Source organism: Gavialis gangeticus, unplaced genomic scaffold (genome assembly GCF_001723915.1).
Source record: "Gavialis gangeticus isolate Ggan-Ray unplaced genomic scaffold, GavGan_comp1, whole genome shotgun sequence".
Taxonomy (NCBI): domain Eukaryota; kingdom Metazoa; phylum Chordata; order Crocodylia; family Gavialidae; genus Gavialis; species Gavialis gangeticus.
The window spans coordinates 42338798-42356733 of record NW_017729027.1 but is presented as its reverse complement, the minus strand read 5'-3'; the positions used below and the strand labels follow the sequence as shown (position 1 = coordinate 42356733).

At 42.3% G+C, this 17936-nt stretch overlaps 1 protein-coding gene across 1 annotated transcript in view; it reads right to left on the bottom strand.

Moving 5' to 3' along the window:
- Window positions 1-17936, bottom strand: part of CSMD1 (CUB and Sushi multiple domains 1) — a 2474714-nt gene that overhangs the window by 314527 nt on the left and 2142251 nt on the right. The window contains exons 43-44 of the mRNA XM_019520340.1: window positions 14000-14043; window positions 11118-11327 (exon numbers count right to left, since the gene is read on the bottom strand). Coding sequence (XP_019375885.1) covers window positions 11118-11327; window positions 14000-14043 — 254 coding nt within the window. The remainder of the gene's footprint in view (window positions 1-11117; window positions 11328-13999; window positions 14044-17936) is intronic.

Genomic DNA, 17936 nt, shown 5'->3' with positions numbered 1-17936 from the left:
ACAGACAGCCTTGGGGGGCAAAGTGAATTGGAGCCCCCCCCATCCCCCACCCCCCAGGACCAATCCAGCAATGAAGCTGGCAGAGGGGAGGAGAGATGAGGGAAGAGAGGCTGCAAACATGTAGCCTTGGCCCCACCCTCCTAACCCAACTGCAAACACCTGCCGGGTCAGGAAGGTTGGTCTAACTCATGGTGCTTTCTGTGAAGTGCCATGAGTTAAACTGGGTAGGTGCACATCTGTCAGTGCCTATAGTTAGGTAGGCATCACATGTTCAATTTAACTCTTACAAAGTTCAGTTAAAATGCAAGCAGATGCATGTTCAAGTAGTTTGGCATGTTTTAAGCTTTCTCATGGCATTGCAAAGATATTCCCTTTCAAGAGAGGGTACCATCCTAACATATATTAACTTTAATGCATCACAACATTCCAATAACTTGCAACTGTTGCAAATGAACTTGTGACAAGGCCCTTAGAAAAGTATTCTTAATTTCCCTTATTTGTAAATTGAGACCATTATTTCTTCTCCTGTCCCCTTCAGGCACGGAGTAGAAGAATTAATTAACTTCATTTGCAGGTAATATTCCTGTTAATACAGCAAAATGTGCTATTGGTTTCTTTGCAACAAGAACACACTGTTGACTTATACTCAGCTTGCAGTTCACTATAACCACCACATCCTTTTCTGTAGCACTGAAGCCTAGCTAGTTGCTCCCCAGTTTGCATTTATGCATGCAACTGTTCCAATCTAAGTGCAGAACCTTGCACTTATAGGCTAAGTTCAGGCAGTCAGAAAGTGCAAGGTGGAATCTATCCAAGCTTTGTAGGTTTCTATAAGCTGAATAGATTGGACTGATAACAACTGTAATTCATATTCAGCCTTCAGGCTAAGGCTTGCACTGCTGAGGTTAGAAGATGTGGGTTACTCAAACATGCCTCTGAGTCAGCCAGCAGCCACTGGGGATCCCAGGTAATCAGGAGCCATCTCTTATCGGCTACCTGGCAATCTCTTATTGGCTTGGGTCGGTGGAGACCCAAGCCTTGGAGTGTTTCCCCCCACCCCAGCAAGGCTTCCCCCCAAATGGGTTCTGACCAGCACAGCAGGAAGTAGTTGTGGGGGGGTTGGAGAGGGAAACAATGTGGCTTCCCCCTCTGCTGAGCCAGGGTCTGCCCAGCAGAGCAGGCAGGAATGAACATGGGGGCTTCAGTTTGGTGGATGCTGCCTGGGCAGAGAGGGGGAAGCTACCATGTTCTTTTCTCCACTGTCTTGCCCATTCTGCCAGCCGGACCCCAGCTCCTTAGAGTGGGAAGCCTTGCTCTTCTCCCCCTCTCCTGATTCTCTGCTGGCTGCACCCCAACTCCGCAGAGGGGAAATCCACTGTGTTCTTTTTCCCCAATCTTGCCTCTTCTGCTGGCCAGACAGCTGAGAGGGGCTGTGCAGTCTGGGTGGAACCAGCGAGGCACTGGGCTAGAGCAGGGAGCATGAGCCAAGTTCTAGCCCACCTCCCTGCAAGGAGGGGTTAGCAAGAAGCTGCATAGCATCCTGGGATGCCGGAGGACAGTGACTAAGTTGAGTCTGGAGGCGATTTGGTACTGAAGAACTATAATTCAGTCTAACCTAAACTGATTAAATCTGATACTACATGTACCTGGTCTATCCTAAACTAGTTTCCAGCATTTTGAAGCTGGTCTACATCCACTGATACCTTACAGAGCCAAGCTTAATAAATTAAGATTTTAGCAGAATAGACTTGAGAAGGAGAAATACTGCTGCTATATTATTTTGTTAAGCACTGATGCTGTTTTAGATACAATAGAAGATAGTAAATCAAGAAAGTTGCTGTACCAAGCAGCTTACAACTCAAGAGATAGGTCTAAAATAGTTTTCTTCACACAATATGATTTCTAGTTCTGAGATGATACTTTAGAATGTTATTATTTTATGCTTTCTTAAAAAACCAAATAAAATATTACTGCTCTATTTTACAAGTCCTAGTTAGTTTATTTGCTATAGCATATGATGAGGTCCTATCTCTGGACACACTTGTTGCCTAAGGAAAGTGGTATATGAATGTTTGAATTAAGTGTGCATATGCCTACTGATATGCATGATTATTTCTTTCAAGGAGTATCCATGTTGCTTTGTTATTTGATTATTTCATTTTTACATTAGTTTTAAAAATCGTATTTCTATTTTATCATAGACCTAAAACACATCAAAAGTAATATTTCCTAAAAGTCTTTGTTATTGTACTGTTATTCACATCTCATGTAAACACAACTGTAAGCTCACCAAATTATCTTCAAACTGCATTTTGAAAAGGCTGACATGTCATGGTGCACCTTTGCCACTTAATTTACTGTTCCTCTTTCATATAATGTGATATAAAATTAAATTATGCTGCTTAAGCAAAGAGTTGAATATATAAACTATATAAATTTTCCTAACAGTTTCCATTAAAGACTTGGCTTTGGTTGTTTTTCCAAGCTTTAATTTTCACATCTATCACAAACCTCTCTGCAGAGCTCTGACTTTCCCCTACTACCCTTCTGCTTGTCCTAAGAAACAGACCAAGATTTGCCCTGGGGTAAGTCCTTATCCCTGCAAACTTCAGCTCCACTGCCCTATAGCTCACACATTCAGCAGGTACCAGACATCATAGCTGACTACCCTGTTCACTCCAGGTTGTTTTTCTCTGGATTGTGAAAGAAATGTTAGGTCCCCTTTTCTGTAAAATGGCCTAGCCTAGAATATTCTTTGCTCAGAAACCAGGCTTTACTACAGGCAATCAGTAAGAACACAAATGACAAAAGAATTTATTGTATAGAAGAAAACAATTAGAGGTGTGCGAAGTGGGTAGTATTCAGTTCAGATTTGGATTCAGCCCAAATCAGAGACAGTGATTTGATCTGTTGATTCAGATCACTGTCCCCATGTTGATTCTGCCAAATCTGAATCTGAAGATTGGATGCTGTTTCAGAGAATCAGCAATTCAGCCATAAATACAGCTTTAAATGTGGTTTTCACGTATCTGAAGGTACCAGGCGTGGCTTGTGAATGCTGTGATGCAGGGGCAGGTGGAGTGTCCCACAGGAACATGGGGAGGCCCTCCTGAATTCTTGGAAGTACTTCCTGTCCATGTCCAGGTTCACTGGGGAGCGCACTGGTCGGCCTCCCTGCACCCTTCCAGCTCAGCAATTGGCCACCGAGGGACCCTGGGTGCCCCCCCCCAGATGCAGGAGGTATCAGTTGCTGAGCCAGGGGGGCACAGGGGAGCCCCCCAGTGCACTTCCCAGTGGACCTGGAGGTGCTTCTGGTCCACTTCCGAGTCTGCTGCTGAGCAAGCTGGGCAAACCCCTGTACTGCTGTGGGATGCTCCATCCTACCCAGCATCTCAACATTCACGAGCCACCTGCTACCTAGAGTTATATATAAAAAACATGTAAAGCTGTGTCTGTTCAAATCACTAAATCTTTCTGAATGTCTCCAAACTGATCTGGAGAGTTCCGATTTGATTTGGAGAAATTAAAGTGTCTCCTGATTCGATTCCGAGATTCGGCCACTGAATCAGGCCAAATCTCCACCTAATTGAATCAGGGACCAAAGCTTCACACAGCTCTAAAAAGAATCATGCAAGAAAAACTGGCTGTAAGTTTGAAGACTGAGCCAAAAAACAAGTAAAATTTCTTACCCTCTCATGTAGCTACCACTAGCCCCTTGAAAAAGTGTTTTCAGAGATCAGCTTTCCTGATGATTCTGCTAGCTGAGGCCTGGACAACTCTAAAATTTGAGAAAATCCAAAGACCCTGACCATCTTATATACAGCCCTTAAAACACCTCCAAGTTAACCCCCTAACCCCATATCAGCATTGTCCCAATTTCTCATGAGTGCCAGATCTTCCCTGGATCATTTGGCATTCTACTAGCTGATAGGCCATTCACTCAAGTGTCTTTCCTATTGTGCAGTTGGTTTTCCCATTACAAGCAGAAAATAACTGCTGTGCCTATCCCACCAGTGCCCCCTTCTGTCTGGGTTGGGAGTGCCAATTGTTCTTGCCCTACCAACACAATGGCAAAAGATACTTAGCAGCTTTGCCTACTCACTTTTCTGTACATATGGATCCATCAGTTCCCTTGACTAAACAACATCTAAAATCATAAAGATATATACAAACAGCATAACATACTCTATGCAATGATAAAAGTGTCATAAATGAATAAAGCATAACACAGGCTTTCCAACAAGTTCACATAGGACATATCAGTGAAACAAACATGAAAAAATTGGTATGACAACTCACTCCAAAACATAATGTGGTTTTAAAGGAGGATATTTTAAAAAGTTTCCATCATTCCATTAGATCTAGGTGTCAGGGTGTATTATTAGAATTAGGTGTATTATTTTTCAAATATTATACAAGCTAATAAATAGAACACTTAGAAACCATTTTGTCTTTTTTTTTTTACTTTGAGAAGCCTGAGCACCTCCATGCTGTTTGAAAATAAGTGCTTTTCAAGGATCTCACCTTGAAAATAATTAGGGAGAAACCCTGTGGTTAGCAAACTTCCTTTGCAGGCCTTTTGAATATTCACCCAGACTTTGATACATTATAAACCTGGTAACATGATCCTTTGCAAATGGTAAACAGCAGTCTGATAGAGGCTGTCACCAGCACTCCCTGAACTTTTATTTGTGTGGAACCTGTCTCACTCCTACAAAACTCTGAACAAACCTCATAATCATAGATACCCAACTAAGTGAATTCTAGGCCAGGACTGAACAAGACTTTTTTGGCAATTGTTGATGAGCTTGAAGCCCCTTGAAAGGAGAGTTCATGCAAGGAAAAGTAATGAGCCTATGAATTTTAGTTTCATCTGTAATGTAATTGCAATTGGGTCCAGTATGCAAGCTATAGTTCTTTTGTTCATGTTCTCTGGTTCTTGGTGGTTTCTTGTGAGTAAGATGATAAAGATGGCTCCTTTAGTAGCTCTCTATCACGTGGCAACTTGTCCTGTACAATGCCAAGTATGTACAAATAAATTGGTACCAAACAGAAGAAAGGAAGCAGTAGTACTGGGCCCAGACCTATCAAAAGTCAGAAGACTTTTGCGGGAAAAAACAAGGGATAAACTGTGCCATAAACTGATGGACAAAGAATAACTTGGACAGGACACCTTGGCCACTGGCAGTCCTGTTAGTAGTTATCTACAGGTGAAAAGGCAAAATTGAGATATATTGGGGAAAGACACTTGAGACATTTAAAATGTCAACTGCTGACAGACAGCCTTGGAGTCTTTAGTAAGACAAATATATTTGGAAGGTATAGCTATGGAAATATAGGTTGTACATCCACTTAGCCTATTCATCAAGCAGAAGGTGTGAGATTAGTCAGAAGAAAGTTGGGAGTGCTTAGACACGACATTGGATAAAGTCTGCTTTTGGAGGAAGTGAACTGAAATGATTCACAAGCTGGTGGCAGGTTGAAAGTTTTAAATTTTGGAATGATCAGATAGACTGGAGAAGCATGCCTGTGCTGTTGGGACAGTCAGAGGGTTGTTTCTGTACCAAAGTCTGATAGAGCGAATGGACAACTGAGTATAGTTCCAGCCTATATGCTAACTGAATCCAGAGATGTCATGTGGTATGCTGAAGGTATGTGCCACCAGGTGGTCAGGGAGATGCAGAAACTAGGTGATCTGGAGGAAGTCTCCTCCTTGGAAAACAGGAAGAGGGTATGTATTGGTCACTGGAACTCATGGGTTTTGGTGGGTGCCACCCCAGTCAGAGAGATGGTCAGTGAGTTTCCCACACCTGCTGTGAGAACTTCTCCAGCAGAAGAAATTCTGAGCCAACCCTGCCAGCTGCCACAGCCACAGATGTTCACCCTACCATATCGATTTTCTTCCTGGGATGTGACCACTAGGAAGGGAGGGAGGGAGTCTCCAGCACATTATGATGCCAACAGGCCCTGTGCCACATCGTGGCCTCATTAGGCATTGCTTCAAATAGAAGATCCAATGTTGCTTGTGACAGGCTGCTACTTTGTGTTTATTACTGATACTGAGGAATCAATAGGCAAAATCTACGATGAGAATCCCAAATTATCTCCCTTGTCATGAGGAAAAATCAAAGCTGCTGGAAGTACCAGCTTTCACACATCAGAAAGAATTAATCTGTATTAAAAATTATTTCCACAGCGCATGTGCAAGTGTAAATATAGTTATTCATGGCTCGTTTTACTGTAAATAAATAAATACAGCTCAAATACTTTAGGAAACAATTTAATTTTTGTTCTGTCAGTTCTTAACTGAGCAGATGGTCTTGTTTTCCCAATTGAATAAGCAATTGACCAGATAATTTTGACAGGGTAATATACTGTGTTTCTCAAATATAACATTCAGGAGTTAGTCACTCAGTATTTCAGATACTATTTATAACAGTAAGGATGGCTGAATGGATGCAAACCCGAATAGATTGCCTTTCTTAATGAAGTGACCTTAGCTTTTTTCTCTCTCTTTTGTGGGGAATAGTTTGGAGGTGGGAATCAGGGGAAGTATATAAATTCATATTTAGAAATAGCTGTAATTTGGGGGCAGAAAAAGAAAAGCATTCTATGTCATATACATATTTTGAGAAATCAAATGAAAATATCTAAATTCCAGTTAATGAAACTAAACTTCGTCTTGATCCTTAATTTTCTGTCTCATTTGACCACTTACAAATCGAATGCTAGAGTAAACAGATTCTGACTAAATTACCACTTTACTGATGCTTTTGAATGATTCACAATTCTCAATGTGTCCTTCATGTATTCATTTGCAGTGTTACTTCAGAAAGTCCTGAGTTCATATATGCAAGATTTCACACTTTAAGAAACTTCCATTTCTCTGAGAACTTTATCTCACATCTACGTGAGACGCTGACTGCACAGTCGTCACTGTGCAGTCATTAAGTACTCATATAAACAACTACTAAATGACTGTGCAGTAGACTTACTGCACTGTCACACTGAGGGATAGCTTTTTCATGATGCTGACTGCACAGTAGTTTGTGACTACTGTGCAATAGTGTCACATCACACTTACTGCCATGCAACACTACTGTGCAGTAGTCATGGGCTACTGTGCAGCCAGGGTCTCATGTAGACACGGCCAGATGTCTACATAAGACATTTACTGTGGAGGTGTCTAATTAGCTCTGCAGTAAAGTCTCTGCATCTACATGTGTGGTCCTATTAGGCTTCAGGAAACTAATACACTTGGTGAAAGGGTACTACCTGTAAATACAAGGATTATCCCGCTGCAGAGTTTTTTACTCAACAACACTGCACATGTGGATAATGATGTGGCTGGCTGGGGCACAAGGATACTTCAGTGTAGGGGCTGCCTGCTGGCTAGCTTCACATTAGAGCACCCTCATGCCTCAGCCAGCCCCTCCGCAGCATACTAATTTGGGTCAGAGCAGCCCCAAGCTGGCAACCTGACCTCTTGGGCCCCCTTCTAGCCAGAGCTGCTCTGAACCAGCTCAATGTGCTGCAGTCCTGGGTGCATGTTCAAAAGGCATTCCTGGGAGCAATAAACTATGGCGCAACATGCACTAGATTTTATGCTCCACCCTAGTTGCATGTGTAGACATGCCCACAAAGTACAAATATAAAAAATTAACCCCTTTCAAAAAATCCTTTTATGGAATCTATCCCCAGGCAGTTGTAAATGTTTTCTGACATATTACTTAATCTTTCAGGAGTATAATTCCCAAGTCATTAAGATAAGTCAAAGGAGGAGGACATTCACAAATTTTGTGTCAGTCACAATGCTGCTTTATGTCATCAGCATAATTGTGGGGGAAAAAAAGAAAGAGACACAATAGAAAGGGGACCTATGATATCAAGATAGGGTCTAAACCAAAACACAGGGTATTGTGGAAAGCTGTGACACATTTTGTATTCTGAGAAAGACAGTTACATTTTCTGTTGATCAAGGGACATAACTGTATCACACTACGACGTATAACATAGATCACAGGCTACAGCACTATATGGAAACTCTTAAGATATACCAAAACAGTTTAAAAGAACTTGCCTGACACTGGCATAGTGGAGGGAGTCATAAGACAGATCACTAGACTCAATCATATTAAATCAACGTGACTCCCAACATGACGCAACCACTGTTACTCCACTCCTGAAACACCATATCTGCAATTCTGTCAGAGGAACTCAGTTCTGACCCTGCGTGTTCTTTTGCTGGCATATGGAATAGGGATAGACATTCAAAAAGCTGGAGCCTGAACTGAATCAATCTTTACAGGTTAGTTTAACCTGAAAAGATTGAACTGATTTGCAAGTGCACAGACATTCATGTTTAATTCTGGAAATGCAGGCACATGCCTATAGTGGCTCAGGCTAGAAGCTGGGCAGTGCTAGAACAGCCCTCCCTTCCCTTTGCAGCTGCCACAAGCCTGGGAGGACCTGCGGTGTGTAGCCAGGACCCAGCAGAGGCTAAGTATAATTGTTAAGGGGTTTAAGCCCCTACCCTGGGCTGTAGAGATCATAGGTGGGATGTGCCTAGAGAGGTAGAGGTGAAGCAGCCCTTGCCAGTCTTGTCCCCGAGGCCAGACACTGGCTGCAGCAGTACCTCAGGCAAAAGGGAACAAGAAGGGAAATTAAACTCACCTGTCTCTGAGTGGGCATGGAACCCCAGTTAGGGTCTGCCCAGCTTTCTCCCCTGCTCTTGCTTGGGTGACAGGGGGCCTGGACAGAGCTGGCTGCTATGGTTCTGCTATCTGCCCAGGGCTGGGGATGTGGCTGCAGCTGGGGATGCAGGGCTGAGCCCAGTCAGCCTGCCAGTGCTGCTGAGAGTGGAGGCAGAGAGGCAGCTCAGGCTGGGACCATGGGGGCTGCACAGTCAGACTGCTCCTGGATCCCCATGTCCAAGCCAGGTGGGGCTTTCATTGAGCCCCAGCTGGCTGGAAAGGGCCCTGCAGCACAAGCAGACCCTTCCCTGCCCACTGCCAGCTATGTTACAGCCCAGCTAGCAGCACAGGTGGGGACTTGCTGGTGAGCAGGCTTCCCAGGTCAACCTGGAGGTCCTAGCAAGCCCCAATCCTAGTAGGTGCCACCATGTCCCCTATCCTCTGCAGCACCTGGGGCCACAGATGCCCAACCAGCTGTGGGCTAGCCAGGACCACGGGGGGCTGTTCTGCTCCCCTCACCTCCAGCTGCCGTGGCCACATGACACCATTCTGGGTGGGGACAGGGGCTGGAAGCTTCAGCCCCTCAGCTTCTGCCCAACATGTGGAGCTCTGGCTCCAGCTCCTGGGTGCCTTGGAAGGCAGAAGGCATCTCGGTGGATGGCATCTGGAGGCTGCAGCCAGAGCTCCACGTGCTGGGCAGAAACCATGGAGCCCAGCAGGGCTGCTTTTCTCCCCTCACCTCCAGCTGTGGCTCCTGCTTCTGTCACACCACACAGCACTGCTTGGGGCAGGGGGAGCTTTCTTCAGCCCAGTGGCTTCAACTGTAGTGTGACAGAAGCAAGAACATTTTTTTTTCTAGATTATTATTAGGAAAAACAAAAAGGAGAAATGAAGATTTGTTCAAATGGCAACACAGTCAAGCCAAAATCACAGAGTACCAATTACAATAGTCTCAATCAGACACACAAAACTTATGAAAAGACAAGCATAAACATTATTGCACAAAGCACCAAACCAAACTGAACACACTTGCCCTTTCCCCCCCATGGATATCCAGAGCAATCATATACAATAAATCAGTGAATTCCATTCTTTTCCTGAAAGAAAAGGAAATCCTGAAATCTTATAAGCACTGCCCTGGATGTAACCCTAGAAAAAAAGCTTTACAGAAAGCCTATCACAGAGGGTTAAGTATAATTTTCCTGCAAGTAATCAGCTTATTAAGTCTATTTAGACTGAAGCCAGTTAAAGGTAAGTATGATACATGGAGGGGAAAGAAACACTTTCGGAATGGGCCTTACCTTGTGCTAATCAGGAGACATGGCAGAGAGCTATAAGGAAATACAGCCTGTATTGCTGTATACTGTATTTATGGAGTTGAATATTTGAATTTACTGTTTTTATACCTACCTAGAAAAACATAAGAAAAGACATCTGTCCAACTACAACCAAACCTTAACTGCCACAATAAAATAGTAGCTGGAGATGTTAATTCCATACTCAAACCTGAATATTTTCAACTAATCTATGTTCTGTTCCTGGCCCTGCCCAAGTACTTACTTTATCAGGTTACAGATATCTTCATATTATAGAAATGCGTACCAATTAGTTAGGCCATTCATGCTCAACATTATCAAGAAAATGATAGGCATAAAGAAACAAATAAAAAGCCCATAGAAAAAATACTAGTAGTTCACATGTTATATTTCATTAACTCAAAGATTATGAAAAAGCACAGACCTAATCCTGCAAAGATATACATGTTTTTAATTACATGTACCATATTTGGTAAGACTACTCAGTATATAAATTTAAAGGTGTGCAGCTGTCTTTATAGAATCATACCTGCATATGCCTCTACAAATTATATTTTTCTACTTTTGAATTCATTTCTTGGCATTCTGCATTTCTAGTTCTCACAAGTGTTCAGATTGCAGAATTATCATGATAAACATGCGTACATTTTAAAATGCAACATAACTAACCATTTACATAATAAGAATCAAATTGTGAAATTCTTATTCACTTTTTGATTAATTTTACTCAAGCAAACTTACACTGAACTCATTAAAATAGTAAGAAAAAATTCTAAACTTGAGAATAAAAGAAGCAGCAAGGTCAAGCATAGAAATATTGGATAGTCTGCATTCTATTTTTCCTACTATTCTTGAACTGTTGTATGAACTTTGGCAAGTAACTTAATCTCTGCCTTAGTATATACAACTGTAAAATGGAATAGCGATACTTCATTTGAAAAGCACTCTCAGGTCTATAAATGAAAAATGCTGAGAGAGGCAACTATGATAATTATTTTAAACGATGGAAAACAAATATTTGGGAACATGGATTGCCTCTGTCTTTCTCAAAACTTTGTATGCCTCAAATAATTCTTTATACAAATGTACTAGAATAATTGTTGCTTACCTTGGTATGATAGCTTAAATCCTTGTCTGTTTTCTGAGTGATCACTATAAAAATGGATGAGTGTTTCATGAGTTGTACTTAGCAAAGATGGTGGAAGTTCTATTCCACTAAACTGGCCAATCTTTGAACTGGTGTGGTAAGGCCCATTCTGAATTTCAAGGAAATCATGATTTGCTTCAGTAGAGAAGTTCAGAAATTGAATATGTGCACCTGTACGGGAAATGTGTGGGAAATAAACCAAAATTACACACAGAAATTTCAATACAAAAATTATATCATCCTATAATATATAAATTCAGGAAAGAGACAGTATATATAGAATTATAGGAAAGTAGGGCCAGAGGGGGCCTCACAAGTTTATCTAATCCAGGCCCCTGGTTCAAGGCAGGATCATCCCTAAGCCATCCCAGCCAACTGTCTGTCCAACTCCTGTCTTGGAAAATTTCCAAGAATGGAGATTCCACAGCTTCTTGAACTAGCTTGTTCCAATGCCTAACCACCTTCATAGTCAGACAGTTCTTCCTAATCTCCAATTTAAATGTCTCCTGCTGTAGCCAGAGGCCATTGCTGCTAGTTGTGTCCCCTATAGCCAAGGAAAAGAGCCCATTTCCATTTTCTCTATAAATGACCTTCAGGTATTTGAAGACTTATCAAATCCCACCTCAGTCTTTTCTTCTCCAGACTAAATAACCCCAGTTCTTTCAGACTTTCCTCATATATTTATGTACATATGGACATAAAATACTATTTTGATATACTATGTGGTATATTGTGGCAAACTTTTTCAAAGTTAGATCAGTAAATTTGGGAATTCAGAGGTAAATCCACAAATACACTGCAATAGCTAACTCCTTGGCACTTAATTGCCTACTAGAATGCATGACCTCAGGCTTCCTATACCTAGAAAAGACCTTGTTGAGCCTCCTAAATTAACCATAAGATTATGATTCATACCAAGGAATTAAAACCTATTCTCCCACATCTCAAAAGAATGCCCAAACCACTGAGGTACAGAATATAGTGACTCACTCCCCTCCTCCCTATACTTCTTTTTCTCCCTTTCTGGTCCAAAGAATATTTAATTATTTATATAGAGTGAAATATATATGCAAGGTGACATTATAAGAGGCTCATGCAACAGTACTTAATACCCTAGTGGTTAGGGCACTTGCAGTTGGAAGTAAGAGAGTAAATCAGGAGTCCCACTCCAAATCATGTGAAATGGGGATCTGAAATCAGGTCTCCCACCTCCCTGATATGTACTATAATCAGAGGCATATTCTGTAAAATAGAACTGGAATGGACACATGCACAAATACAGAACAGGTAAAGTTTTGTCTTTTGTGAGAAGTCTGAATTTGTTGTATTGATCTGGGCATGCTTACCAGATCAAATAAAGAAATGCCTATTTTAAAAATCTGGTATTTACATGAGAGCTAGCCCAACGACCTTGGCACATCCCAACTATGGTCCCGACAGCCCAGGGTGGGAGGTTTAACCATCATTATCATGATGCTCAGCTTAAAAGAGTATAAGATTGATTCAAATGGTTTATTGTGCATACATTTTAAATGACCCTGCAGACTTGTTAATACCATCTCACTGTGATAGCATATTCCTGCACAGCAAAAGAATAGACCACTATATTCTGGGAAATGCTTAGGCCCCAGGCTTGTCCTGAGCTTTTCCCAGTCAACCTGAACTGCTTGCACTGCAATAAATAAAGGTTTGAGGCCTTACCTTTACAAAGCAGATAGCAGAATAGCAGTAGGAAATTAAAATAAATCCTTATTCAGGAAAATATGTAATTGCAAGCCTCTTTGTTTAAATGAATATGATTCAGATCTTGCCCTGAATTTGTCAATGAGAGCTAGCTAGCTCTTTTCTTGTGCATGGCACTACATGTCTATCTAATTAATACCAGATCCTTCAAGTAACTTGCAGTATGCATTTGTGTGCACGCACATGTGTGCAAACTTATTTTGGAAATAATTTACATATATATTTAATAACCCCATATGTTTGTTCTGATAATAAAGAAACCCCAAGCATCCTGAACGTAGATGCTCCCAGTGGGTGCATCTACATATGCGATAAAGATGACATGATAAATTCTGATAAATGGTACAGTCTGTTCCAGAGTCAGCTGCTTCCAGGCACAGCATCTGCACGTGCACCTGGGACTGCAGCAATTTGATCCAGGCTGGAGCAGCCCTGTCCTGGGTGGTAGCAGCAAGCAGTGGAGGGGCTGACAGAAGCACAAGAGTGCTGAAGTGTGGGGCTACGTGGCAGGCATGCCTCATGCTCCAGCCAACATCTGTCACAATCTATACATGTGTTTCAGTACACATTATTACCTTGCTGTAGAATAATACTGTCCCCAGCTGCACTATCCTTCAGTGGAGTTAATTAATTTACTGTGCCCCAATACTGGTGCATGTATAGATGGTGAAGCTAATCAGTTAACTCTGCAGTAAAGCACATGTGTAGATGCAACCAATGATATGAAAAAAAATCGGTCATACTATGATAATTAAGTGTTCAAAGTTCTGCTAGTCTCTCATTTTCAGGCTTTTTATCATATACATTATTTATGGTACAATCCTTGAGATTAAGCTCTGATATAAAGGATTTAAACCTGGTTATAAATTACTTTAACTAGGTCTTGGGGGACAGGAGAAAATCCTGTGATTATTTTTGAATGGTCAGTTTGGGTAACAATTTCTAAAAAATATAGTTAAACTATAAAAATATCACATTAAAAGAAAGAGTTTATGAAGGAGCCAAAATGAATATGATTACTGAGCTAACTTTTCATTGAGTCACTTTTTTCTGAATAAACATTTTTACTTTAGATTAAAATGTCCTGTGACTTTTCTCACCTAGTTGCTCCTTACAGTTTTTGGAAAACACTGCAAGATATCTTCTACAGTAAAAACAGAAGGATAATAAGAGCCCTTCTTTGACCCGCCTGCTTACATTATTAACTTGGTAACAACTACAACAACTTTGATAACTGAAGGCATAGGGCAATATTAGTTATTCACCAGGACAGTCAAATAAGGTATGTTAGGCACAGCACAACATTCTACACAGATACTAATTTCACCTGGTCATGAAGGCTAGGGACAGACATTCAAAAAGCTGGAGTCTGAATCGATTCAATCTTTGCAGGTTAGTCTAACATGCTTTTGTAACATGCTTGAATTTACTCAGGCTAGGAGCCGGGAGTGCTAGAGCATGCCCTCAGCTTCAGGGAAGCTGTGCTGAGAGGGTATGGCCAGCCCAGGCTGAACTAGCCAGGGAGGGCTTTAATTCCCCACTCTCTGGTCCACCGGCAGGGACCCAAGCTGAGTCTGCCAGTTGCTCCCCACTCCTGCTGCAGCAGAGTCCACCATGGCTCCTGAGGCAAAGGGGGAAGAGAGGGGGGTTAGTGTTCCTTCCACCCCTACTGGCAGCCAGGTCCACCCTCCCCCAGTTGCCACCATGCTTGCTCCCTGCAGCAGAGTATGTCCCTGCTGTCCCCTCCATGGGAGGACAGAGGGAAGGAGAATAACCCAGTCCCTGCCCTGCACCCAGGGGCCCTATGGGCTGGCTGTGCCCCTGCCAGGCTACTGCGGTAGGAGGGGGCAGACAGCAGCCTGCCATAATGTCTGGCAACATGAGCCCCTTCCTAGTGGGGGGCCCCGCTGCAGGGTGGGCAGAGCTGCGGCGGGCTGTGTACAGCAGCACTGAGGGGGGTCACTTTCCTCACACTGCAGGGAGCCCCCTTCCCCACACTAGGAAGGGGCTCCTGCCCTGCCACAGTTGCTCCCCCCTCACCACTCCAGCAGCCGGGCGGGGGCATGGCCACACGCTACGGACTGGGCAGATCTGGCCTGTGGAGGGGCTTTGTCTGGCCCCCAGCAGGTCCCTCAGTCCACCAGGCTGAGGTGCCGATCCCTGGGCTGCTCCACAACGGAACTTCCTTTCTTGGCAGCTCGGACCCAGAAGCTCCTTTGCAGCTTGGAAACAGCATGCCTGTGGCTCCAGGATCCCCATTCTGAGAAAAGCAATGGTGGCAGGGACGAAACAGTTGCTCAGCATGGAGGGAAAAGCCCCTCCTCTTCCCACTGCAGGTGCTTCCAGGTGCAGCCACCCAGAGCGGTATGGGCTGCCCTGTATCTCTGCCATGTCACCACCACCGCTGGGCTGCACTGCATGGAAGTGGTCAGAGCAGACACAGGCCAGCTCTGGGTGGCTGCAGCAGACACCAGCAGTGGGAGAGGGAGGGGCCACTTTTCCTTTGCACTGGGTCCAGGCTCCCTCATCTGGGCTGAGCAGCAGTGATGGGGAAGAAGCGGCTGCTCAGTGCAGGGAAAAAGAGGCCCCTCCCCCTCCTGCTGCCAGCATCTGCTGCAACCATCCAGAGCTGGCACCAGGATTCCCTGTGTCTGCTCTGCTGACACCACTGCCCCATGGGTCAGCCCAGAGGCAGTGATGTGGCAGAGACACCGGGCAGCCCGGTGCTGGCTCCAGGTGGCTGCACCTGGAAGCACTGGCAGCGGGACGGAGAAGGGCTTTTCTACCCATGCTTAGCAGCCTTTTCTCCCCTGCCACTGCTGCTCAGCCTGGATGGGGGAGCCTGGAGCTGGCATGGGGCATGTGGAGTCAGGGTTGTGTGCATTGGTTCCCACTTGTAGCCTGGGCCAGTGGCAGCAGCAAAGAAGGTGCTGCGGCTGGGCTGCCAAGAAAGGCAGTCCCACTGTGAAGCAGCTCCAGACCTGCAAATAATTTCATTTCAGCAAATAATTGACAGCCTTTAAAATCCATTGTATGTTTGGTTATTATATACAATATATAATACATTGCACTTGACTTATGCTTAAGTCTGCTTTTAAATTAAGGTTGGAAATATCTGATTCTAAACAGACAACATAAGCTGATAAATAAAAGAAAAAAAATCCTTTCTGGTTATTTGTTTCTAGTTTTTCCCAACATCACCCATCCCTTTTTTAATAACAGTTTTTGTATTTCCCAAGGCTTACAACTGTGCTTTCATTGAAACAATACCATTTTAGAAAGCTGTCATGTGAAATAGATACTCTAGAGAAAAGATAGTTGAAACTTCTCAGTAAAAGCTCCTAAAAGTAAATGCCACTTACAGTGGGCGCTGGAATACAGGGGAACATATTTTTGTTTTCATTAGGGTCAACAGTATTGGGTGCTGAGGTTAAGAGTTGTCATTTAAAATAATTTCACTGGAAGATTCATTCCAACATGCTAGTAATGTTTCCTATGTTCTGAGAAATTAAAATAAAGCTGGTTTGACAAAACAGCATCCTCTTAAACTGTACTAACTTAACATAACGTTCCAGTGATTTGCGAATGTATCAAGTGAACATATGATAAGACCATAACGATTTTTCAAACTGGTTTTCTTTTTAATCTTTGCTAAGTCAGTCATACAAAAATGTTTTCTTTACTGTAGTGATGGACTCAGTAACCTCCCCCCCCCCGATAAGTCAGCAGCACTATTTATGTAACATTTTACCAAATAGGGGTGGGTAATGCATACATTCGATTATTGTTGTTACCATCTCTTTCTTAGTCATTACTTGTTTATCGTGTGTTTTACATTACAAGTTCTTCAGGAATTTTCTGTATGTTTGTCAAAAGAGTCTGACTGAAATCTAAGCTGTACCATGTAATATATGGCATTTTCAACTGCTCGTATAAGAATAATGCTACCATCCCCTATGTAAACAATATAAAAGAAAATAGACATCATCATGTTATCCTAAAAAGCGTCAAGAGCATGATGCTATGTAAATATGTATCAGCTGTCAATTTGATCCTAATTTTGTTTTTTGTGGACACTTAACAGAACTTTGAATAATAACAACAGGGTATTTAATGGCAAATTGCTTAACCTACCAACCAGTTTATTATGATATATAAGCCATGTGTCAGGTTACATGAAACCATAATATAAAGGTAAGCTGAAAGAGGAAAAAAAATGACAATTTCCTAGAAAAGGGCATCGTGAATATAATAATATTTTTAATAAGTTCATTTTCTTATTTGAATACCAGCATTGTATTCTCGCTATGGAGTGTCATTTTTTTCACAGCAAGGATTCTCAATTGCCATTCATTTCTCATAAAGATACATGTTACCTCTTTATATTCATTATTATTTATGACAATCACCCCATTCTAATTCATTTATTCTATGAGGCACACACTTTCCTTAAGAAATATTTTAAATAGATAACTCCAGGAAGGTATAAAATGTCTGCAGTTGCTCTGAGAAGGGTGGGAGACCAGTTTCTTAGGGCTTTTTTAGCCTACTTTGTGATGGTCAAAATTAAGTCTTTTTGACTACTACTTTCATACAATTTACAGGTTATTAATTATAAACACACTGTTGGGGTGAGGGGAAAGAAAAAAAGAAACATCCCTCAAATAGCTATTAAAGTAGCCATGTGAGGGACCGAAAAAGGTCATTTTACTTTTTAAAAAGTAATCCCCAATTGAATTAGAAGCTACATTTTGTATTTCATCTAATGCAGCATCATGGACCATATCTAAATTGCTTTGAAATCAGTTTCTTAGATAGATTTTTACAAATAATTCCTTTGCTCTGGCAAAGATTTACTTTAAATTACAAACCATTTTCATCTGAAAGGAAGCACATATCTATGTATGGGGTATAAGATACATTTTATCCTGATTTTCATGCGTCAGTGTATTTCATTTTGGAAATTACAGTGTTCTTAGGTAAATTTAACATTTGTCAAACTGAACAAGTTTCACTCCAAATGTGCATTTACTTACC